We start from the raw sequence: 26,098 nt of genomic DNA on the forward strand, positions 1-26,098 counted from the left end.
CCCCTGCCGTGCTCTACATTTCAGCTTCTCCGGCCCTCGGAAGCTCGAGTTTCAGGTATCACTCCTTCTTACAAGTCCAATTTCTCGCCTGAGGATTACAGAAGCTTTGGGCTCTCGGATCATGCTCCGCGAGTTATAGGTATACTATTCACCAGTGATTCCTGTTGGTGGAGCAATTTAGGCTTCTCCCATTCAGAGTGTAAACACACGGTCAGCAGCTCTGTCTATATTTAGAGTAGGCTAGGCCTAAATAGCTCCCCTCCATCCTCCTTTCACGAATCAACGGCGGCCATTGTAGACGCAGTGAAAATGACGTTCAGTTTTACTCGTTATAAGGTATCGTAGAATTTCACTGCAACATAGGCTGTAGGATTAACAGAAAAAAAATATCTAACCACTTAGTTGTAGACACCAGAAACACAGTGTATTCTAATGATACTATTAATGTCCTCGAATTCCAAACTAGATGATTTAAGTCTTCGCATCTGAACTTACAGTACAAGTACCTATAGTACAATTGAAAGTTAACGAGACAAATAATCTGACCAGTGAGAACAATTGTATACACAGGATTTCACGTCAGGCTGTGGAAGTTGTTATCTTCAACAGCTTGGTGAATTTTTGGAAAACGTTGGATGATCTCTAAATTAGACGTATCATAAGGCGCATAGTCAAGCGCTAAGTAATGGCCAACGTAATTTTCAGGCAGTGGTTGTTGGCGGCCTAGAGATAAACGTGTACCAAAACGGACAGACAAATATTAAATCCTACGAAGCTAGTAAATTTCTTAAATAGTTTCATATTCTATGAAAAACAAATATTCTAAATTTGAAGAGTCGAAAAGTATTTCAGTCGTGTAGTCAAAGAAAGTAAATGGGACCAACTAAGTACGGCCCTGAAGAAGTAGCAAAGGACACATCTTGTGACCTCGATGGGTATAGCATAAGCACACCAACTGTGGGTCACACTTAAAATCCCTATAGTTTGAGAAGGTGCTATACCTACAGATTTATCTAATATTTATTTTGCAAATGGTCAAACAAATATGAAGATACAATGACGGAGATCTGTGTGACACGAAGACGCTACCACACAATCGACGATAATAGTCACACACCGGTTGGTTACCGTAAGCGTTTTAGCAAGGATCAGCGTACACGGGATGAATCGACATCGTGCCTAATCGCTCGGAAACATCCACCAGGCTCGTACATCCGCGCAGACTACGGGATCGCGAGAAAGAGAGAGATACTTGATCGATCGATCGACGATTACCAGAACGGTAGTAACGTCCTTACGAGCAACATCGCGACTGCGGGGACATCGGATAGCGCTCACGTGTCTCTCCACCTTACCCATACCCGTTAAAAGCGAGGGTTCAATATTATTTTGTTGAGGACCTTGAACTGAGGGAGGGAGACTTCGTTGCTGACACCGACGCTGTTCGGGCCCTCGTTCCACTTGTACCGGATGTCCCTCATCGTGTATCCGACTGAAAAAATAGAGAGACCCCCCGCGGTTGGTACGTACCTTCGCGGAAGCCCTCAAATCGCGTATCAGCTCCGAGGGGGCCTCCACTTACCTCGCACCCCGTTTAAAAAACACCCGAATACGTCCGCACTCTCTCCCTCTCTCTCTCTCACACACACACCCTCTATCGATTCATTTTACTCTCTTTCTTTCCATTTTTCGTTCGATTTCACATTTGTGTCACTTTCACTACTCTCATATTGTGTTTCTATTCTCTCGATTCATCGTCTTCATCGCGAGATAAATTGTCGCATTTATAATCCCTCAAAGGGTACGAGATCGAACGTCAGAGCGACGTGTAAGCGGATTATATTCGCATATAGACCTACCTCTGTTTTAGGTCTGGTGATCTCGTGGACGACCGTTTATTTATGTTCGAGGCCGATGGATTATACGTTTCACTGAGAGCCCCTCGTGTCGGTTTGATCTGATGTTGTGGATGGTGGGAGTCCACGAGGCTGACTCCGTACCAGTTCCGAGGCTTGTGACCCCCCTATCGATGTATAATCGCGGCACACTCGGAGGAACGTTCGAGAAAGCGGGGATTATTCGTTAAGAGATCAACGATACAGCCTGGAAATAGTACGTCGTCGTCCTTGGACCGTGATAAAGGACTACATTGGGATGCTATGGATTCCCATATGACTCAGGGGAGTAACGCCTTCGTCCTTTGTTTCGTAGATTATAAATCGATGAAATCGATCGGTCGATTATTGGTCGAATAAATTCTAGCCCTCCGGGGACGGATTTCATTCGAGTGGTTTTTCAAGCTCGTCTTTCGATCGGGAATCATCGAAAGTATTCGCCAGGCAGGGCAACAACACTGTGATACAGGTGCATGAGGTGCGAGTCGAAAAGAAGGAAAAATATAGAAATAAAACGAAATAGAAAAATAGAAGATCCAAACAAACAGAAAAATCGTTTAAAACAAACAGGAAAGAAAAAAGTGGTATGATCCACAACACAGGTAGCTGTGTTTACAGCGTATACACGCGCGGTGAACACAAGGTGACAAATACATGTTGATCATCTGAACATCTGATCGCGCGAGCCTTCGGACGATGATTCAGATGGAAGAACTAATAAGAGGGGGATATCTACCTGTAGATAGGTGTATGGTTGAATGTCGTTGCCTGTGACCGAGCACGCGAAACTGCGGGAGTTCCACCTCGTTCGAGATGCCGACCGACTGTAGGCCGGCGTTCCATTTGTACCGAATATCGCGCATTGTGTATCCAACTGCCGGGAGAACAAGAACACAAATATCTTCGCTCTAACATACAATAATTAGACACTCAAGTTTTGTGTTTTCGGATTGGGGTACATTTCAATGATAAAACGGGGTAAAAAGGTACGAGAAGTGGAATAAAAAGGGTATGCGGGTGGTGTTGGAACGGATTGAAATTGTAGACAGAAGCAAATATTCCACTGGGCCACCCTAAGCCGGGCCATTCCCTCTCCGCTAAGTGTACACTGAAAACTGAGGAGAGGATTCTGGTCTTGCAATTACTATTCTATGTACAATGGCGTAGGTGTAGGGTGCCTTTTTCGCAGCTGCAAAAACCGTTTGCGTATATGAGCGAAGGGTTTGTAATCGGTCGCTAACCGTGGCGACGAAAAATCACGTTTAGCCGATGTTGACTCGATCGAACTCGATAGCACTCCGTCTAGTTGCGCGTGTGTAGCGTTTAGATTATTCTATATGGACGCGTGACAAGAAGCCATTGTCGGACTCCCTTCGAGTCTCTTGACATCTCGAGTCGATGGTCGTTCTACCGTCGATACGTTATCGTTCGATTATTTCGCTCGTCACGCGTCCATAAGTCCTTCGCGAAACTTGGCGCGCGCGATATGCCGCTGAGGATCGAGGCCACGGAAATTAATTATTACCGCTATCGGAAGCGTTTCGTTTTTCCCCGATTCCTGAATTTTAGTAGGAACAAATTTACAGGGTGTCCAAACAAATCGGGCCAAACTTGTACTACGAGTTAAACTTGTGTAGTTATTGAAAAGTTATAAGCGTTCCTAAATTTGTATCCATTGTTATGGCAGTTATAATAACTGTTCGAAAAACTATGCATTTTCTTTATACATCATTCGATACATTCTTTTATTCGCTATAAAAAAGTATGAAGGCACTTGTGTCCTAAAATTTTCCATAAACATTAGTTTATGGTATTTTAATTTCAGTTTCTCAGTAGTGCGTAATATAGTAACGTCGCCTTAACTGCGCGAAACTCGGGACTGCATGCGCGCAGTAAGCGCGAACGGTCACGATTTCAACCTCTTGTAAATTTTGCGTCAAGCTTCGGCAGCTCGCTTTTGTAAATACAACGTAATACGAAGGGGCAGCCGCCAGTGTAATTTGTACGCAAACCTTACCGCGCAGTTAAAGCGACTTTACTGTAATTGGACCTACGGAGAACGTTAGTTCTCTATATTTCCGTTCCTGCTTACTAGTTTTACTAGTTTTACTAATTTTACTCTTGAACTAATCATTTCTCGAATCAAGTACCTTAACATTTTTTTGTAGCGAATTAAAAAATGTATCGAATGGTGTACAGATGTATAGGTTTTCGAATATTTATAATAGTTGGCATAACAATTGATAGAAACCTTTAAATGCTTTTAACTTTTAATAAAACATTTTCGGGCATAAGTTTATATAAACATATTTTACCTACTAGACCTCATTAGCGCGTAGTATAAGTTTGGCTCCTGTATCGATCTCAATCGGCGGAGACAAGTTTTCCGGTTCGAGTAGCAACTTCGCGTTTCGATGTCGAATTTTCCGCGATCGATCGGAATTTACACCTATTTATGTTCCTAATTCCTCGTCCGCGGCTACGAGCGCGCGCGCCTTCCCACATACCGCCCCCCCACCCTTTCCAAGAAACATTCCGCCGTAATTGAATCTTAGGTGATTACGATCGTTACACCGCATTCCAGGCACCAAAGTGGCATTCCATCGCGGTGCCGGCCACATTACGCGAACATCGGCGAAACGTGGATTAAGCGATCCCGCGCGAACGAGCATTCGAGATTAACTGCTGTTGTTTTTGGAACACGGAAATACTATCGCTGCCCGCCGCCGCCGTTCCGTTTTCTCATTTTTGGCCTGGAAAATGCCGTCACCGCCCGTAATTCCACGACCCGGAGGGAGGCGAAATGCTTCAACCCACACCCGACAGATTTATCTGTACAATGTCCGCTACTCTGCGTTACTGCCGATTCCTGAACAAACCGACGGTTTTCATTGTTTTACGGTCCATGCGCCGGATCTGTATCTTCCGTTGTTTTTTTTTTTTTAATGTCGAACCCGCAATTCTGATGGTATCGTGACTTTGGAAATTCTGGCGGTTCAATGCAGATGCAGGTGATTTGTGTCTTTGTCCCCGATTTTTGTTTCCCAACGTGGTATTACTGTCTTTTGATCGAAATAATTCGTTTGTTTTCTGGTTTTTCTTTAAGTGGATTAAAAAATATTGGAAACTCCAATATACCTGAATTTTTATAATTACCAGTCGTTACGCAGAATTACTGCTTCAATTCATAAAAGTATAAACTGTTTTTACTTTATATGGTGTTGTATATGAGATGCCGTGTGTTCCAATCAAATTTCTTTCGCTTCAAGGACAAATTTAGTAATACCGGAAAAAATAATTTTTTTTCACTTTTCAGCTGTGTTCATGTAAAATATATGTATGTATAAATATTAATGGTAGACAATTGGTGAGATATCTTTTTTTTCTGTGGGAATTTCCTAGTGAACATTTATCCACAATAATGTTTATTATATCTTTTGGAATCATGCGTGAATGAAAGAAAGAAAGACTGCACGTATATACAGTCAGGGACAAAAACAAATAATCGCCCCCCCCCCCGAATCAGCGAACAAAGACAATCTAAAACCCCCGCCATCTGTATCGAACTTTCGCGCAAAAGACAGCGAACATTTCGGTCCTAAAAAAGAAGAAAAAGAAACACAGCAGAGAAAAAGAGAGACCGTCAAACAGATTGCGGCAATTAATCGTCGCGATTCTGCGGGAGACGGCGGGAACGAGGGTGGTGGTGGTCCTGTTCCCCGCAAAAACTATCTCGAGAGCGTTCCGCGGGGAACTTTGGTAGCGAGGCAATACTCGTTTTTCTTTTCTTTTTTCGCCGACGATCGTCGTACGTTCTGGCGCGTTGTATATACAAAATGTCCCGTGACTGGCGGTACAAGCGAGCGGGGGGTGTTTCTACGTGGAAAATTGAATCGTAAATGTAGAATAACATTTTTCATAAGAAGCTTTGTTTTCGAGAAAAAAAAAGTTTGAAAATCGGATGTATACGCGTGCAATTGAATAGGACTGCTGCGTTTGTTCATTGCATTCCGTTACTACATATTGTCAGCACGAATACACACGTTACAGATGAATCTTCACGCTCGATTTCCACGAAAAGGAAGTCTGCAATAAAATAATATTATTCCATATTTTCGACTTATTTTTTCGCGTAGAACCACCCCCTGTCTAATTGTACCACTAGTTACGGCACACCCTGTATATATATGCACATAGTATACAGAGTGTAACAAAAATGTTGCTCGACTCGGAAATGGGACACTCGGGGGGTGATTTGGAACAACTTTTTCCTTAGCGAAAATGTAATCTGAGGCTTTGTTAACAAGATATTAACGAAAAACCCCGGCCAATCAGCGCGCGAGTCTGCCGGCGGAGCTCCTGCGGTAGCGATGGCTACGCACCGCGCTTGCTTACTTATTAAGCTGACTTATAAGCTGATATATAAGCTGACTTATTTCCAGCGATAATCCTGCAAGTTTCTGTACGTAAATGTTTCTTCGGGCTTTTGAAGAAACTTATTCATTATCAATACCGAACTACGATCACTTTTCGTTAATTCTTTGTTAGATTAACTTTTCGTTCATACGTTGTTTGAAAAGGTAATTTACAAATTCCGTAGCATCTGTGTTTAAATCATTATTACTTTCCATTCTGTTTAAATAAGTAGATGTTCTTTCGTCTTTTTACGTTACACATAATTTTCCTCCATTTATGCCTAATTCATTAATTTCTTCAAATGACAAACGACAGATGATAAAAAGTATGATTTTGTTTGTTACGTCTTTTTTAATTACTAGTATACGCAGTTTCCTGCGATGCATGCCGACTTGCTTGTTCGGAACTGCGTGATACATGCGCGGTGTGTACCCAACGCTACCACGAGAGCTCTGCCGGTAGACTCTCGCTCTGATTGGTTGGGGTTTTTCGTTAATATCTCGTTAACAAAGCGTCGGATAACATTTCTTCAAAGGAAAAAGTTGTTTCAAATCATCCCAGGAACCTCTCATTTCCGGGAGTCGAAGCTATTTTGGGACATCCTGTATGTATACATATATATATATACCGTCGAGAACGTTTCAATAAAGATGTCTTAGACTGGGGAAACGTTAAGCATTACAGTGGGTACTGGGGGGTTTCGGGAGGAGTGGGTTATGGCGTGGAGAGTGGAGAGGGGCCAGGAAAATTTCGAGTGGTGGCCGTTGAATACGATGGAGAGAGAAAGGTTGTGGCAACATTAACAGATTAACGGGGGGAGGGATGTCGTGGTGGTCGTAGCAAAGTTTAGGTATAAGACGATAAGTGGAAAGTGTATAAGTAGATATGGAAAAGCGAAGAAAAAACGTTTCTCTCGTGCCTCGGCATGCAGTGGTGGTGCGGGATTTTGGGGGGAGGGGGGGGGGTACAGTAGTCTGGTCGAAATATATACACGCGTTGCGTGTATTTTACATATACATACGCGAGCGAGCGCGCGCTCATGCATCAGCGTACACAAACGCATGCCACAAGCCACGTAATTTTGTACGTCATTCCAAATGCCGCATGCTTTGTGCTTCACGAGTGACACGAATTCTGAACACGGAATTTAACTTCCCGTTTCTCTTGTCTTTTTCTTTCGTTCTTTTTTATTTTTTTCGGGTTTTCCGATTTTCTCTTCTACTACTGTGTTGTTTACTCCCGTTCGGAATTCTCCGCGTTCGGAAAGTAAGTCGTTATTGGATCCCGTTAAGCCGGGACCGAATTTATCACGGTGATATTTACGAACGCCCCGCGACAATCAAGCTTATCGACCTGTTTCGCGATTCTTACGTGTGTACGGTTTTGCACAAGAATTACTCAAGACGGGCATTCTTCGGATAGTACGTGTTTCGTGAACATAGTGTTCGTAATGGGAACTCGGAGAATGGTTTTTGTTAAATCGTTAACCATTGAAAAAGTAAATGGATAAATGTGAAAAAATAGCGAGGTTGTGGATTCTGATTTTAACTTGTGTTTAGTGTATCCAGAAAGAGAACGAAAGATGTGTGCCCCCGATTTTTGCTGTACATGCAAGAAAATATTTATTAATCTTGAAATAAATATTATAAAATAATTTTATAAACGATGGTATCAGTAATCAAACAATAGTTTAAGTACAACATTAATTTTGATGATTAATATTAAGTTTTTTTTTATAGTTCTGGCCGTAAGTAATTATTTCTAGTTTTAATTTACAAAATTAATGTTTTCATATAAAACGTTTATTTACAGAAAATTTGATTTGACCTTCGTTGCCCAAAGTCAATTTTGAAAGATTCAAAATAAGTCTTCGGAAAAACGAATCCATCAAGTTTCATATGATGGCTGAAATTTATATTTTTTATTTATTTCTGTATGTAGACTGTTTACGTCTTTGCATTTTGGGTGTCTTGAAATACTAAAATTGATATGGTTTAATAATTTATCATACATCGGCACAAATTCTGACAAACATCCCCCCATTTTCCTTCTAGACTCACCACAAACAAGCTGCTTGAAATCGATGACCCTACTGCTGTCAGGTCGTATCTTTCTTCCCAAGTTCTTCACAGTTCCATTTTTTTTTCTCCGCCGCGTTTCAGTTCAACATTGAACCGGAGCAGAGTTTTTAAGAGTTACCAGCCGAACACAGAAAGTCTTGTTTCTCGTAAACATGGCAGGTAACCTGAATGTTTCACATGGTACTAAACATGTTAATACGTTTACTCCCGGAGAGAACTTTCGTATTTACGTACAAAGTTTCGTAAAATAGATTGCTGTTCGAGGAGTTTGATCTACTAGTTTGTAAAGTTTGATCTATAACTATAGCGAATTTTGTTTCTATTGATGTAAATTATGTAATGTAACGTAGAAACTTCTAATCTTGAGAAAAAAGTTTCTATTATTTTGGTTTATAATATAGAAAATTGTCTCGAATATTGTTAGGTTTACAGTGGACTCTCTTCCAAATTGCTTGTCTACGTAATTTGTTGTTAAAAACGTTCGTGTTACTATAATGCCTCGTTAATAGAATTCAAATCGGAATTAGCTGTGATCTTTTCGTGGATTGGAGAAAACAATAGCCATCAGTGAAATCAGATTTAGATATCGAATTTACAAACTTTTATTCCTATAAGAAATTTTATATTATTTAAATAGTCATATTATCAATGACTTGCCTAATTTTTATATGGAGAAGTGTTCGAATACGATCTTGTTCAGGCAACATAAAGCATTATACGAACATGATAACGATGATAAAATACATTAAATTACATAATTGAGGACTACTTTGATTCAATTCTCAACAAGGAAGCCTGATGAATACAATATAAATGTTTTTATGCTGGTGATAGAAAATATATAATGATTTATTTTTCCACTATTAGCTCACCTTAATAATAAACTATCTGGTGTTCGTTAAATAAATGCAACACAATTTTAATTCCGAAGTATTTGAAAATATAAATTCCATGTTAAATAAAAAAACGTATATTTGAATAACTATTTAATCGGATAAATGTTTGGCTGAAATTTCTTTCTCTTCTTTAATAAAATCGTGCTCACCATTGCTTTCAGTCAATATAAGAAGAAAATATTGATGGGCCATCAATAAAAATTGAAGCATGAACTAATATCAAGGCATTATTGTTATATGTCATGTTAAATAATTTTACAATAAACGCAACAAATTATCAACATTAGTTCACATATATGAGCGAACGTGATAAAATATATACGAAACAGAAAGCATAAGTAAACTAATACATTTTCTGTACCTGCGTTTCTTTAATTCGAAGTTTAGTATCAAATTAACTGCTCCTATTTCCCAGACAACCTGAACCAAATAGAGTCTTGTAATTTGCACCATCTTATCAATCAGGTCGATTTCATTCAGAAATATAAAAAACACAATAAGTAGCTGTAACATATATTCTCGAATGCCATACTTGCGTAAATCACCCGTGTAACAAAGTCACATATCATCATTATAATCGCGAGTCTACCTGAAATGTAATGCGATCGAAATTCGGTCCTGGATAGAGCGGAATCAAAACCATCATAACGTAATAATATGCTCGTGCCAAATACACATGCCGACTCTCATCTATATGATAATGCACCAATCTACCAACGATCTAGGCAAACGCAAAAAAAGTGGTCAGAGGGAATGTGGGTGACGAAGTAACTGGGGGAAGGGAGTATACAGTCGGTTTCAAAGATCATAACCAAGATAATCAATATGCATACCGAATTGGGGCCACGTCGTCATGTCGTGGCTAGAAATGCTGGGCAGTCGTTTTTTTTTTTTTATTTTGGTTTCTTTTTCGTTCTTACATGCGCAGGGCTAGATGCACAATGCGTTTTAATTCGGTCGCACCTGTGGTCGACACGTCGTTGTTTTTCTGTGTTTTTAGCCTCCTTCGGGGCTGGCCGTCGTCGGCCCTTTACTACGTCCCCGGACACGAGGCTCAGTGCTATATGTCGGAGGCTTTTTTTAACGGCGCACAGAATGGGTTTTGGGGCTGGGCGGGCTTGATATGTGTGACAGTGATGATCAGTGGTGGTGGCGGTGGTAGTAGTGATGGTGGTGGTATTCTTGTGAAAGTGGCAAAGTGGTGACGGTATTCAAAATAGCACACGTTCGTTAAAGACTTTCGTCATTGGAACCAATGTTTTGACCGTTTGTTTGTTTCGTTTTGTTATTTCTCGATCGGAAACTCTGGTTATATACAAACGTGCGTGTGCATGGTTTATCTCAAGTTCAGTGCGATTTCTCCGTCGATTGTCACGTAGTCCTCTTTTCATTGGTACAAATCGAATTCTAGACACTTTCTGTTTTTTTTTTTTATAATTTGTTTTTGTTGTTCAATTTTATACACGCTAATTTTTAAGTATAGAGATAAGTATAGAGAAGAAATACAACGCGTTAGATGCGCCACGAGTACTATGTGGGTGCGGAGAAATTACACGTTCGCTAAGGCCGACGTGATGGGTTCACAACAGTGGTAAATTTGGTAGAGTGGAGACCCTTCGGAGGATGCTCGTAAATTACGTTTTACGATACATTACGGTATTATATATACTATGTTCACGCAGATTTCGATCGAAGATATATACAGGGTGTCTCAACTGACTTGAGCACCTCGAATAATGACTTAACGGTACACTTTTCGAAAATTTTGAGGCGTCAAACTTAATCATTATGATGTATATTGATTCCATGATGCATCAAGGGGTATATTTTATAAGATACGTGCTTTTTTGTGGGTGGAGGCATTTAAGAGATTTTAAGGTCACCTTGACTTTTTTACGGAATAACCTATTTTTTATACCATAGATCGAAGAAGTGTCAAATTCGGAGTCAAAATGTGTTGACCTTCGTACATCCTAAGCCTAATAGTTAATAAGATATTTACAAAATAATTTTTAATACGTACAGTAATGTCTCGATGAGTGCGACGTACTCGGGTCCGCTTCGAAGCATTTATGGCAAGACGGAAAGGATTTCAGTCCTTTATAAATTTGTTTTTTACCCGAAGCCGAGCCTCTGCTTAGGTTATGTTTACTCTGTTTTAATTGATTCCAGAGGGGAACTCCCCCCCTCCAGTAAAATGATGCCCCTCAACTTCAATACAGCGATTTCAATACAGTGATTATTTTATAAATATATCGTTAAGTATTAGCTCTAGGACGTATGAAGGTCAACACATTTTTACACAGAATTTGATACTCTATCGATCTGTGATACAAAAAGAAGCCATTCCGTTAAAAAAAGCAAGGTGACCTTGAAATCTCTGAAATGCCTCCATCCACAAAAAATAACACGTACCTTATAAATGTGCCCCTTGATGTCATATAAGTTTCACGCCTCAAAATTGTCATAAAGTGTACCGTTAAGTCATTATTAGAGGTGATCAAGTTAGGTGATACACCCTGTATATATATATGTATATGCAGAAACTCGTATGTACTTTCTTCATGGATTTGTTCTCTACGACCTCGATTCTGTCTTTTCGTTTCTTTCTCTCTAAGGATTTTGTGTTCTGTTATATTATATTTCTCGTGTGAAATTCAGCACAAAGATGTGCTCGCTCTCGCTCTACTAAAACGTCGTTTGACTCGGTATGTATCCCACCATGGTGGATCAACGATCAACCGTATCTCTGCGCGTGATCGAGCTCAATACCTGTCTCGTTTCGAGTTGCTGCAAATTGCACGTCCACTCTCTGGTCGACGCGTCAGAAGGCCACGCGTACCATGGAAACATAGGTCAAACGTTAATGCGCAATGTTTCCCAGGAGGGGTCGAAATGAATAAATTGCCGTCGACAACAAATTACCAATAACGGTCCCCTCTAGTTCTTTCATTTTGTTTATTTTTCCTCTCTTTCACACGCGGGAGAAATAATTCACCAAACGCTTGACCAAGTTGTCGTTGACGGTCCGCGTTGCGTCGATAAATCAGCGGCCAATAACGAGCGAATACTGTAACGTCGACCGATAACAAGATTAAAAATATCGATACCGATGAATACCGTGGCCCGTTCGGTGGAGTTTAATTAATACCTCGACGGGGTGTAGATTCATTACATTCCCGCGCGAATCGCTGGATCGGCGTGTCCGGGGGAAATGACACGAGTGGGGCCTATCGATTATTTTATTTTATTTTTTTTTTCTCGGAGCCACGATTAACGAAGATTTTTCCGGGATGCGAAAGTCGGACTAGCAACGTTTTAATTAGACGGATGCAATCCTCGAATTCGACGGATATTAAAATCACCAAAAAGACACAAAATACGTGATCTCGTCGAGGATCGATCTCTATCGTTTTCGGTGGGAACGCGTTACGCCATGAATTAAAATCGATTTTACGGACGGTCGACGCCGCGCATCGTCTTCAATCCGCCGATTCACAATCCGAACTGATCATCGGGAATGGCGTTCCCGTTTCTTTCACCTAAGTGTTACAGTATCGTTACTTGATATTTATTGCCATTAATTACACCTCACATCGTACTGACCTGCGGGACGTGGAAAGGAACATGTGTGGTCGCAGCCGAATCAGGACAGAAATATTTCTAACGAAGCTAATAATTCCGGTACTGCCATAGGAGAAGGGTGGGGGGGATTCTGGAGCAATTAAGGCCGGAGACACGAGATCCTGCTTCCTACTTCGCGAAACTAATCAATGAACTTGTTCAAGTTACTTTGATATCTCGAGTGTCCGACTTCCTCGGCCTTTCGTCGTATCCTGCAAACGAGTGACTTTTAATATAGATCTTTTAGTCGGGAATGAGTTATGACGTAACTTTTTCCATTGTGTTCCCACCCCCTCACCGCCCCACCCCTCCGTATAGATTACCAATCGCGGGTAATCCACGGTCTAATCAAAGGCATCTGATGCGTTTCACGACACTTTTTGTTTTCCCCTATTTCGAGCCCCATTATGCCCTATCCCCCCTCCCACACTGGCGACGCTTGCGGTTGTAATTTAACCCTCCGAGCACGGTGCCTGGGTCACGCGTTCGCGAGAGCGACATGCGCACAGTGACAGAGTCAGGAGTGGGGACACGCGGTCTCGAGAGCGACACGTACGCAGTGACGGAACTGTCGTGTAAATCGCATAGCGACCGATGTTTGTTTACATGCGAACGACCGAGCCAAGACGCCGCAGAAGTATTGACTAATAAATATAATTTGTTTTATAATTCGCGAGATTTTATTCTAGTTAGTGTAATATAAACCACGAAAATCCAAATGTAATGTGGCACCAGCTAATCATTACATTGTATACATGGTGACGGTGGCTCGAGCTCGAGCAACCGCCACTGCGTAGTAATATCGGTGTGGGTCTCGCGCTCGAGCCTCGCTGTCGCTGTGTAGTAGTGGAATATCGGTGTGGGGTCAGAAATGACATAGGGACCGGCGACCATGTTTCCGTGCTCGGAGGGTTAAGCGCATCCCAGGCACCGGCTATTTCATCATTTATTTACGTATCGGAAAGCATCGATAATATCGCGGTTGTTATAAAGAACGTGGGGAGCAGTAGGTGTGTACCGAGCAGGCGGCCACCGGATTAAGCGATACAATTACCGAACTTATTGATAGAAAGACAATGATTTAATGGCCGGTGAACGATCAGACCGCGGTCAGTAATTACTGCTAACGAATTAGTCGGTTATGTATCGTCGTTCCGCGGCTCCGAGAGTTTATTAATAAATAAATTTCCGGTGCCGTGTCGCCGCGCCGATGGTATTCACGGTTTCTAGCCACGGCGATCCCGCGATAGCGCGCGGCAATTTTAAAGCCGATTAATTAACAACGCGACAACAGTTATCGGCGATGCACGATCGGCGAAACTGTATCTCGGCCCGTGCTTTCAATATACACGAGGTGGTTGGGCCGTACGCGATAAACAAAATGGTCCGGAAACAAAAACCCGAAACGAATCAAAGAGGGCATCCGGACATCCTCTTTCGGTTTTCATACACCCAATAATTCCCGTGCAATTTGCAGCAGTGATTCTCGACGCGAGCTCGTGTGACAAGTACGCAACCACACACATACACGCATACACGCACGCCACATTTGATCGTGTTCCAATCACGCGAGCATTCACGCCCGTACATGTGGTTTTGTCAGCTTTCCACGTGTATGTGCCGCACCGTACACTGGTGTGTTGCCAGCCATTCCCACTTTTTTTTTTTTTTTCATGGGGAATGGTTTGGTTTCTCTACGATGCTCTTCATACTAGGCAGCCTAAAACGCACACCGGCTCGACTAATCGTGCCGTGGGTCATCGACTCGTCTCGTGCTCGTGAGCCGACGACAGGTAAGTTGCGTACGCACGCGAGCGTGTCCCAATCGAGAGACACCAGTCGTACACCGGCGGACAAGTCTCGGCGTTGTGCTTTTGTTGATCGCACACAGTGCTCCGTTCGTTGAACCGACGCACGCGGTTGTGATCGATCAGAGGTAGATTTTTGTGATTCTTGTGACTCGAGATAAAGAGGACTTTCGATGAGACAGATCTGTTAGTGATTCTCTTGCTAGAGGGCCCGAAGAGTGTAGACGCTGCGGCACACTGGTCTGGAAACCCGCTTTATATGTTTAAAAGTCAGTTTTTCAAGTTTAATATTATGAAGAAATGTTTTTTCTATGAACTGGCAATCCTCCAAAGCTTCACGATCCACGCATAGTTCTCCTCCAGATGATTCTGTGATTAGATATACAGTAAATCTTCGATGAGTGTTCGAAGATTCCTTGGCATTCATGAGGAGAGGTCCCCAGGTGTAACGCTGACTTTTTATCGAGGTTTAACGAAGTGATAGAGCATGGAATTCTGAAGCTAAAGATATTCCTTTCAGTCGGATATGACCATTAGTTTATGAAATATTTAATGTGCAGTGCCGGGGAGCCTTCGAACACTCATCGAGGATTTATTGTATTTCGTCCGTATTTATAAAATATTAACTCAGAAACGAAGCCACGATCGCAATGTCATTATTCTTGATATTGATCTTAGTTTGGCATGTAAAATTCATCCTTTGAAAATGTCCCATATTTTTACTAACAGCCTGTATATCTGTTGATCGGTCAACGTCGCGATATCAAGGGCCCTTGTGTTATCGGCAGCTATCACCACAAAGTCGACTAAAAACGATGCGGTGGCTGCTTTCTTTGGGGCCTCTAGCGGGAGAATAATCCTGTAGTATCTTTAGTGTTGTCCATAGGTGATTATTCTTAGACTTTCGGATGTTTTTTATTATTGGCCGGTGAAAAGTTTTGACCTTGAGAATTGGAAAGTCTGTGGTTTTTATTGATTAGGATATTGGCTCCTATTGGAATGCGTTTAATTCTATATTGATGTTTGATGCAAAACATGTTTAACCCCTGGAGAGTGAACGTTTTTCGTTGCCCATGGGCGAGCGAGTTTTGGGGTCATTGCCGCGGTGACCCCTCTGGGGGTACCTTCCCTGTTGTGCATCCCTCCTAGGGAGAGCTGCGATACACAACCCAGAACGTACTAGTAGTCCCTGATGAAACTGATATTCACTCCTAGCGGGGAATTTCGGTAAAGTCCGGTGGGCTACTTCACTAATTTGAGTGAAATGTTTAGTAAAGTTCACTTAGGTTTTTATTTTACTGGTAACTTGACAGACTCCTGTATACAGTAAACCAATGTTTTTCAATTCCAGGTTTCTTAAATTAGTCCACGAAAGTCTACATTCGCATAAACATCCGCAGTCTAGCGATTAACGTAGATAAACTTGGAGGAACTAGAGGATTCAAAGTGGAAGAAGGACCTGGAGCCTCAGAACTTTCGCTGGACAACACTAATCTTATCATTTAATTTTATAATATTTCTCAGCAAAGCCATTAATTACCTGCAGAGACTGAGAAACCGATTTCTTAAGCTTTCATCGTTTGAACTGCTTGTAAATCTCCATTTCAGCCCGATTCTTTCCATCGATCAGAACACGCGTGTCCGGTTCCGTGTGTCCACTAAATGTTACGTAATGTAACGGTCATCGTGAACGTTATAGAAAACCCAATAAGTGTGAGCGAGAGCTGGTGGTGAGTGAGCGAGTGAGTGGACGGAGTGAATGAAAGTGATACAGCGGCTGCGCCGCGAATCGTGTGACTGACTCGTGTGTTGGTGAGCGTGTAAAGTGGCGAGTGGTGATGGACAGACAGACAGACAGATAGATAGATAGACAGCTAGGAAGGAGAAGATCAGAGAAGACAGAGGTAAGGAAGAGGTTTCGGAGTGGAGCAGGACGGGGCGATGGTGGGTCATCGGACGTGGGGGATGAGTCGCGTTGAACGGTTATATGGGGTTGGTTATGGGGTGTCAGGTAACGATATTTCGTATGAACGTGTAAAAGAAGAACAGACGAGGTTTCATTTGTCATTTTTGTTTGCTTGGTTACGCTCGACGCCGTATGTGCACGGTAGAGGCGTCTTTCTGAGCTTATCTGAAAAAGGGTTGAAAGCGATGTACAGCTGATACGCGCTTGATCAACGATCGTCGATCTTGCCTGGCACATCTGTAATTTTGTACATATAGGGCGTAGCTGCTATCCCTAGTAGCAATTACTGTTGGTATTTTGACAGGCTTTTGATGCACTATTGGTTGGCCAACAGTTAGAATTGCTACCCTTTTCTGCAACTGGGCCAACGATTATACTCAACGTAGGGCCCACGTCACTATACTACGAAGGGCCAACTGAAGGTTTTTTTCTGTAGGGCCAATTGTTGAGTATCTACAATAAATCAACAATAGGAAGACAGTTGGCTATACTACACTTCCATAAAATCCCTTAAAAATATTTGAAGGAGTATAACACTGGAAATAACATTTATAATAATTACTTGTTATGAGAATTATATATATATGTATAAATTGTATCTGTATATTAAACAGGTACACAAGTATTTTACCAGTAAAGTTACCTTTACAATTTATTATGTACAATTTATTATGTACAATTTATACATGTAGGAGCGTTGGATGGAGGTCCCGATGCCACACTCGGCCATCCTGCACTGACATTCGCCCTCGAATATCTTTTGCGTACGTCTTCTTTCCTTGTTTTTTTCGGGTAACACTTTCCTACTTTTCGACTACTGGGAGACGTGCCCTTTTCTTCGTCGTCATCGTAGTCATCGTTATCGTCATCGTCGTCGCCTCGTGTGGTCGTAGATGCATCCATCCCGGACGAGCCCCCAAATGTAGGAGCGTTGGAAAAATGAGAGAGGACCCAAACGGGATTTGAACCCACGACCCCTGGTGCCGAAAGCCGAGACTCTACACTCTGCTCCACGGAGCTCTGCTATTTTCCACTGATGTTATTTGCTCCTTCTTGTTGGGTATGGAGGTCCCGATCCCACTTACATGTAGCTAATTATTACAAATAATTATTATTATAAGTTATTTCCAATCTTCTGTCCCCTGACTCTTTTTCACAAAATGTCAAATGTCAAACGTGTTGCGCGACAGTAACTAATTGTGAGTATATTCATAAATAAGAATACAATTAAACGTTGGCAAACTTTGGGTGGGCCAATGTTGTATTACCATTGTAAATTTCTGGTTAATTAACCAACTATAATAATTGTAGGCCCGAACATTGGATATTCGTTGGCAAATTGTCATAACTTTGTCGTCGTTGGCCCTATTTTGGGAATTTGTAAGCAAAAACACCAACTATATCCCAACTAACTCTTAACTGTTGGTCACCGTTGGCCAACCATAAATGCTACTAAGGATGATAATATCACCGGGCATAATTTCAATGTGGGATGACACTCTTATTTCTTCTTTGCATGAAAGTTACCAGTACACTGAAGTTATTCAGGAATAACGCGTATAACTTTTCTTTGTATAAAATCGTTGTTCGTTATTCATGAATAAATACTGGCGTTTTCGATACTTCGAAATAAAATTTGGTCAACTGGAAGATTCATTGTGCAAAAATATATCGAACATGTGCAATGAATTTTTTTATTACTATTTGATACTGTTTTATTATTTAATATATTTTAATTATTCTAGTTGAATTAAGTAGAAACAGTAAGTAATGGGCAGACACTTAGTTTTGTATTTTCGATTTAGTTTTACACAGCGAGTTACCTTATGCCTGGCGGTATCATCATGATCACCTTGTACCTAAAAAAATGAGACTGGTCCTTTTACTAATTTTTTAGACGAACATTTTTTTAAATTAACAAGGCGTTATTTTTCGTTCCATATCTTGTTTTCTAACATTTATACATTTTTCTCTGTACTTCTGTATTTTCTCAAATATTGTTTCTGTGAAAATTCATAGAGTAGATATTCTCTTGTGTCATTCTTCCGCTTTTGGAGGATAAGCAGTTAAAAAGGTTGAACGTTCCTCTTTGGTTCGAGATAGGAGAGAATTGGATTAACAAGACCTATATTTCTATCGATTTATACTTTGCGTAAGTACAAGTATGTATCGGAAGATTGTAATTGCATTTTCTTTTCAATTAGAACAGTATTCTCTCCTTTGACGTATATCAATTCCGACGAACATATTGTAGATAAAAACATAAATATATAGACTTCAGGAAGTTAATAGTTGGAATATTTAAAGCAGATGACATAAATGACTGGATGGAATGATTGAACGTTTGATGAACGTTGGAACAAAAAATGTATTATTAAATATTATATGTCGTATAAAAAAGTCTACTCGTCGTAACATATGTTTCTTTATATAGATCGTTAGTAATTAATTTATGTCAGCGAAAAAAATGGTTCGACATGAAAAAACTTCAGTACATTGTGAAGCACTTAAGTTTAAGAGTCTCTAGACACTTAAGACAGTTAAGATTCTACTTACACAGAGTGTAGGTAGACTCCTTGTTGGACGACTAAGTCTTTGTGTATGCTATTGTCAAGAGCATGAAACGGGGTACGAGGCTAACAATGCGTTCTAGCATAGACACAAAGTGATTATCATATGCTTGAAATGCCAGAAGTAAACTGATTGCAGACAAAAATTTATTTCAATATCCACTCTGCGATTTGTTATAAAAGTAGTATGAAAACACTTGAAGATATTATTGGGTACAGGCATAGTCCCTTGTTAAATTTCAAAAACATTCTTCTAATAAATTATGAAATGATATTTCTCAGTTATATTCCAATTGCCCTCCGAAAACTCGATTTCTTTTCACTGGAAATTCTGGAAAAATTCTGAAACAACTTAGTTTCTATGGAATTAATGAAATCGCCTGATCGTCAATGGCCATTTTGAAGATCGACACCGTTGACGCGCGATGATACATAAACGAGTCGTATGTTACTATGTGGTAACGTAATCATGTAATGTGTCTGTATGATGGTGGACAGGGGCGAGGATGTCGAATATTCTCAAGAATTGTCTCCCTGTTTGTAGTTTATGTATATTATAGACGCGCACGTGCGTACTTACAGCTCTCGATCTCGATATGGCAGAGCTGTCGATCCATCGGAAAGTATTGCAGGTTCATTGGACACGATGCTGTGATCGTTAAACTGCAACAAAACGTAAGCACAGATTCTGTCAGTGTATCAACGTCGTTAATCGCACGATTGTGCAAATGGTCCCATATAATCCTAATGCTTTTCTCCAGGAAACCACAATATGATATTCTATTCAAGAGTCCAGGAATGAAACGTTCATAGTCCACTCCAAATCGAAATGGAGATTTTAGAATTGTGCGTTGGACCACAAGAGAAGGTATCAAATTATAATACAATAAAAGGAAAAAAGGCGCACAGTCCAGAAAAATTAAGGACCAAAGAATCATGGGTTCAGTAAAGAACGATCAATGTTATATTTATCCAACAGAAGAATGATCAAAGTCCAGACTATAAAAACAAATTTTTCTTCCATAGAACATATAAACGGACTTTTTAAGAATATGTATTCAATGTTTCCAAAAATATTCAGAAACTTATTATAATGTTCGGGAGTTCACAAGGTTTGTTTTTCAAATATACTGAAAATTTTACTGTTTGCGCCTATGATCCTTTTCCCCATGGACTCTTCAATTACGTCGGGCTCGAGCTTTCGAGCGGATCGATTTCAAGTTCACTGTGATCTTCCTAACAATAACGATCCTAGGGGCAAGAGTTTAGCCAAAGAAAACTCTACTCCCTGAGCGTGTTATTGTTCCGAAGGAACGGCGATGGAAAGTTTTAACTCGAACGAAGGGAATTTACTCATGCACACACCGCTTGTGCCCGTCCCTATTGATTTCCCTGAACGTGTTCGTCGTTTCCTACACGGGGTGGTTCGAAACGGTCTTGAGTCTGAATCCAGAAGGGAACGTGATATAAAGGAACGAAAGGGTGAGCAGGAGGTCCAAGTTAGGTATGCATGTATTGTCTGAATACAGCAGGGAGTGTTAACACTTAGCTAACCGCGCGCGCAAAATATAACCTTAAAACTGGGGAGATTTCCCCATTCGGTTGGCTGAGTGTTAATATCAGAATATTCGAGGATAGTTTAGATAGGGATAGACACGAGCGGTGGGTGGATACGAGAGGCAGGGGAAAAGAAGGGGATGGAAAATGGTACCGAGCGACGCCGCGAACAAAGTGTTGGCTGGTACAATTGCTCCCTCATGTGTCTTGGCTTATTCTTGGGCGGCGGCGGCTATCGAACCTCGGCTAAAATGGCGCCAGGAAACGGTCGCTCTTGCTGCGTAGGAATCTTCGTTTGAGGAAAATCTATACCATTACACTTACTGAACTTTTATATTTCTTTGATATCGTACGATAACGATTCTTCTACATCTCATTCGTGGAATCTGAAGTTGCTATATTGCATGAACAGTGGATATTCATGTCAATGTGTACTTTCAACATAGTACAACCGATGACGGCAAGGTAGCGTCACCTGAATGCCAACTGTTAAGGTACGTTCTCACGTGACAGTAAAAGTCATCGCTTTTGTTGTGGAAATGTAAACCACTGCCATCACGACGCGTTATCTAATTTTCACGGCGACAAAAATCATAAAATTTATTGCTATGACCGTAAAAGTCACGATTTACGGTCACGTGAAAATGTACCTTCAGTGTCCGATGCTGTGAAACTGACGTCATGGAACTGTCAAACAGTACCTATCCGATATTCAAAGTTATAGGGCAACTGTTACCAGACAACTGGTAAAAGCTGCTCGCGAAACTAGCCGGTCGTCATAGTGTTCGTAGCGGTCGACAGAAACGTTGTAGTTCCGTGCACCGTTGAATCGACGACAACCTGTGATTGAAACCAAATAAGAGACACGGTAGAAAAATCGTGAGTACTCACCGTATACTACGCGTGATGCTTCCGGAGTGATGAATACGAATGAACTCGTTGCTGGTGGTAGCGATGTGAAAGTACGACTGCTTCTCGTTGACGAAAAATGTGTCTGGCACCCAGATGTTCTTGATGAACTCCGAGCCGACGCTGAGCGTCTCGACGCCAGTGCGGGGCTTGAACGCGAGCCTCGGGTCTGTCCAGAATTGTCGGAAGTAAAAATCCAACGTGAAGTCCTGACACGGAGAGAGACGGGCGAAACATTTTATTAGACAGCGAACCAGGCGGGCGGATAGTTTTTTGAGGTTAGGTGGCGAAGGGAACAACGTGGAAAAACGTTAACGTCCGCGCGGATGGGCAAAAATCCACGACACTTTCGACGATGATCTCGTCCACGACAAATCGAGGACACGCGAGGCCTGGTTGTTTCGTGTTTGTGTGTGTGTGTGTTCTTTTTTGTTCCGGTGGTGAGACACAATGATCCACGCGGGTTACAACAATGACCCCTCGTGGCCCGAACCACTAATCAAACGTGACGCGTGTGAACGTAATGGCGTTACCCAACAATGCGTTCGTTAAAAACTAACGAAATTTTCGCGGGGGCCCACACGTTGGTAGAAAGCAAAATGGGGAAACCGATTTCGCGATCGCGTAACGGGGATTTGTTTCATTCCCGACCTTTTATACGGATAAATCGATTTGCATCAATTAAATACCCCTGATTCATTTGACACATAGCGCCCTCTCGAAATACGCGCCGGTTTATGCGTCTCGGATGATCGCGAGATTTAAAACGATTACGTGAACGATTCTAATACGGTTGTTCTGTTTTATTCGATCCAGAAAAACGTTCGATGGGATTTTCAGCGATCTCAGAGGATGTTTCTTAGAGAATCATTACGTGGTAGACAACTTTTTTATTAGAGAATTTTAGTCTTGCAAGATGATCGTTATTCTTTATACACGAGATTCTGTAGTTGATTCTATAATGATTTATTTTTTCTACTTTTTCGAGTGAGCCATGTAATTTACCTTGAATTCTCACGTTTTCAAGGAAAAGTTTCTTAATGATCTATTAACCCTCGTATGACGCACTTGAAAGCCAAAGGCATTGTATATACTGTAAAAATATATTATATTCATTTACAAGCATTTGTAAAGAACAATACACAAAATTTACATATTTGTAAAAATTGATTCTTCTTCGTTCGTCATTTCTCAAAACATTAGGCATACTGAACGAAGTGACCTAGTCGTCATTATTCTCATAAATTAGATAGTTAATGGTAATCAATTTTAATCCTCGAATAGCCAAAAAAACAGACCAATCCAGGCCACTTTTGACCCATATTGAAGTATTAGATACTAAATATCATCTAGTAACGCTTATGTCATTGGACCAGAAACATGAGGCAAAAGGGACCCAGCTCGACTGGGCGAGGGTTAAAGGAAGGAGAGCTAACCCAAAATTGTGAAAATTAAAATTTATGACTAGTGGTCCATTGAATTTGAGGCCAGTGGATAAAAAGTGAAGGATAGAAACAAGATTGGAGGCAGTAAATAGTAAGTCTAAATTAGTAAGGGTTTCATTGAATATTGTACAAAAGAGTAATAACAATGAGGGGTCTATGGTTGAGTCTCGTGTCTCCTTACAAAAGCACGTTACATGAAGGGTTACAGGAAGAAACAGAGAATGTTCATTCTTAGTGATTTTACGATGTATAACAAGGTTTTTTAATTGCAATTTGGCATTATAGAAGTGTCGAATCACAAAGGGTTATGTGATTTGTGGACTGGTGGCTAAGATTTTGTGTACTGGTTATTTTCTCAATACAGTTCTTTTGTGACATTCCTAATTTCTATAGTTCCAGTCACGGCCGGTCAAACCATATTTTGTACAACACCCTAGTTAATTAATACTGTCCATCTGGCCATTAAAATCTGTTTGCAACTTACATTACATAGACAATTATTTCAAATTACAACACTGCCACTCTAAAATTTTAATCAGTTGTGTATACAATGCATAAAATAATTAATAGCATCTCTGAAACGATACGAAGCATTTATAAAGAACTCATGCTTATTACGTAATATCCTCTTTGCACCAATAGGTTTTCATTCGAAACATTCCTTGACATATTAGGATGGAATAAATTTTTTTACACGAACAATAGTAAACTATAAACGTTTTCTTCGGGCCCCGCAGCAGTAAAAAAGTTTAATCTTGAAGTTTCCAATCGAACAAAAATCATTTCTCCAAAAACACAACGTTTCCCATCAACCTATAAAAACGACAATTTCACACAGTAGAACCAACCAGAACATAAGACATCGATCACGTTTTCCTGGATCTATTTTACAGACCATTTATATCCACCATCGACTAAAGTGTTCTTTAAAGTGTGTCTGGTCGTTATCGGAGAGACGCGATGCCCGATTTTCACGTTGTTCCTCGTCCTCCCCACGCCTCCGTTTGTCTTTGGGCTGGGGGTTGGGGATCGGGGCGGGTTACTCGAAGCGCGGGGAGAATTTAGCGTCTTTCCATGGGAATGGAAAAGCCCCCGCCGCGAGGGAACGTTGTACGCGTGATTGTCACGGGATTAAAACGATCGACGATGCATTCGATGTTTAAACGTGTGGTGGTGGGGGCGGGGGGGTTGGAGGGTTGAGGCGGGAACCGAAATATAGAGCGACGCGTCGGATAAGAGGCTCGGGGTCGGTCTGTAATGAGCGAGGAAACGCAGAACTGAGATCGTGGACGTCGACAGGTATCACGAAACCCTTTCGGTCGGCCGATATCTAAGGCGTCTATGTAACACAAAGTGTCGTGGGGTTATCGTGACGCACAAAATCGGCTACCTTTGACACTTACGTTAATCTCTATTAAAAGCCCCTTCATTCGAGCTTGAGACTTAGCTCTGATCTAACGAGTCGAGCCAGTAACCATAAACAAAGGCAGGTGATGACCATTCAGGTCAGATAGCGACAGTGTTTCTTGAGCTTCTATTGAGCCACATAGTGGCTAGCTACCCGGAGGAATTAGGGATTTGAGGCTTTCAGGGCCTGGTATCATATAGATTTTTCTAGTGTTGAGGTTTGCAGTCAGACGTGTCTTTGTAGAATTATTTTTCTAATGTTTCGAAAGCATTGCACCTGGTTTCATCAGGAGGTCGAATGACAGATTGATATTTTATTGGTCTGTCATTCGACCCCCTGATGAAACTAGCTGTAATGCTTGCGAAACGTTCAAAGAATAATTCCACAAGGACACAGCTTGCACCCGAAAGCCTCTTCAGAAGAAGTTTTCACTTATACTGGCCGATGTTCGGATCCGTTTCATCACCACGTTGTCCACGCAGCTGGACACTTGGCAAAACTTCCAAGTCACCACTTAAGGATCATCCGGAGGACAGGGACAGAGACAGTTGCCAGCTTATAGCGGTTATGATTATTTATATCGGTTCGTCTCGTTGGACGAGGTATAATTCATTAGCCGGGCTACAAGCGTCTGCAATGGAATTGTTTCGAGATGTCTCGATCTGTCACGTGAACTTCCAGTTGTACTGTTGTTTGTTCGAGCGATTTCACGAAACTTGGAAACTCCGAGAACGTCGTGGGACTGGGCTCGCGACAGAAAACTGCGGCCACTGTTACAGCAGTTTAATCGGATCGATCTTGGTTACCATATACAGGGCGTTCTAAACAAAATGGGTCTGTGGTTTTAGGACTTTATACAGTAAATCTTCGATGAGTGTTCGAAGACTTCTCGACACTGACAAGGAAACAAAAAAATAAAATAAAATTTATATGTTTTACGTCGCGAGTCAAATTTCTTAGTATTTTTAAATTCCTACAATTTGTTTTTTACAATTTGGAGAATTTTATTATGTTGTAAATCTTTTTACATCCTGTATAGAATGTTCGAACATTTTTTGGTACTTTTGAATATTACATCTTGCGGAGGGTAATGTGGCTTGGGTAGTTAGAATGATTATGATGGATTGGTAACGATGATATAGTAGCAACTGCGTTACAAGAGCCATTCTTAAGTATATTTAGTAAAGCTAGACATACACAATTTACGCATAAGATAGAGTGAAGTTCTAAAATTCATTAAAACTTGACTTCCACCATTAATACTTTCAACAACTCAATTGTAAATGGTCGGCTTCACGAAATTAGAAATCCCGACTGATTTATTTATTTTATAATTTCTTTAATAGTTTCTCCTAGATTATTTTAATCGTGTTTTTTAAGGGATTCCAACTTCGTACGATAATACTATCTATTAAAACGGACACGAACGAATGAAATATATTTCAAAATATACAATTAAACATAAATGCTATTATAATAGATTTAGGACTTCACCATATACCATAACAATTGTAGATTGTTGT

The 26,098-nt window shown here is 41.0% G+C and overlaps 1 protein-coding gene across 1 annotated transcript in view; it reads right to left on the reverse strand.

The window, feature by feature from the left end:
• The window catches only part of LOC107193885 (gamma-aminobutyric acid receptor subunit beta), a 143,394-nt gene that overhangs the window by 11,361 nt on the left and 105,935 nt on the right, over positions 1 to 26,098 (reverse strand). The window contains 5 exon segments of the mRNA XM_015583421.1: positions 1,362 to 1,394; positions 1,397 to 1,492; positions 2,632 to 2,769; positions 19,837 to 19,919; positions 21,705 to 21,931. Coding sequence (XP_015438907.1) covers positions 1,362 to 1,394; positions 1,397 to 1,492; positions 2,632 to 2,769; positions 19,837 to 19,919; positions 21,705 to 21,931 — 577 coding nt within the window.

The sequence above is a fragment of the Dufourea novaeangliae genome, unplaced genomic scaffold (genome assembly GCF_001272555.1).
Source record: "Dufourea novaeangliae isolate 0120121106 unplaced genomic scaffold, ASM127255v1 scaffold34, whole genome shotgun sequence".
Classification (NCBI taxonomy): Eukaryota; Metazoa; Arthropoda; class Insecta; order Hymenoptera; family Halictidae; genus Dufourea; species Dufourea novaeangliae.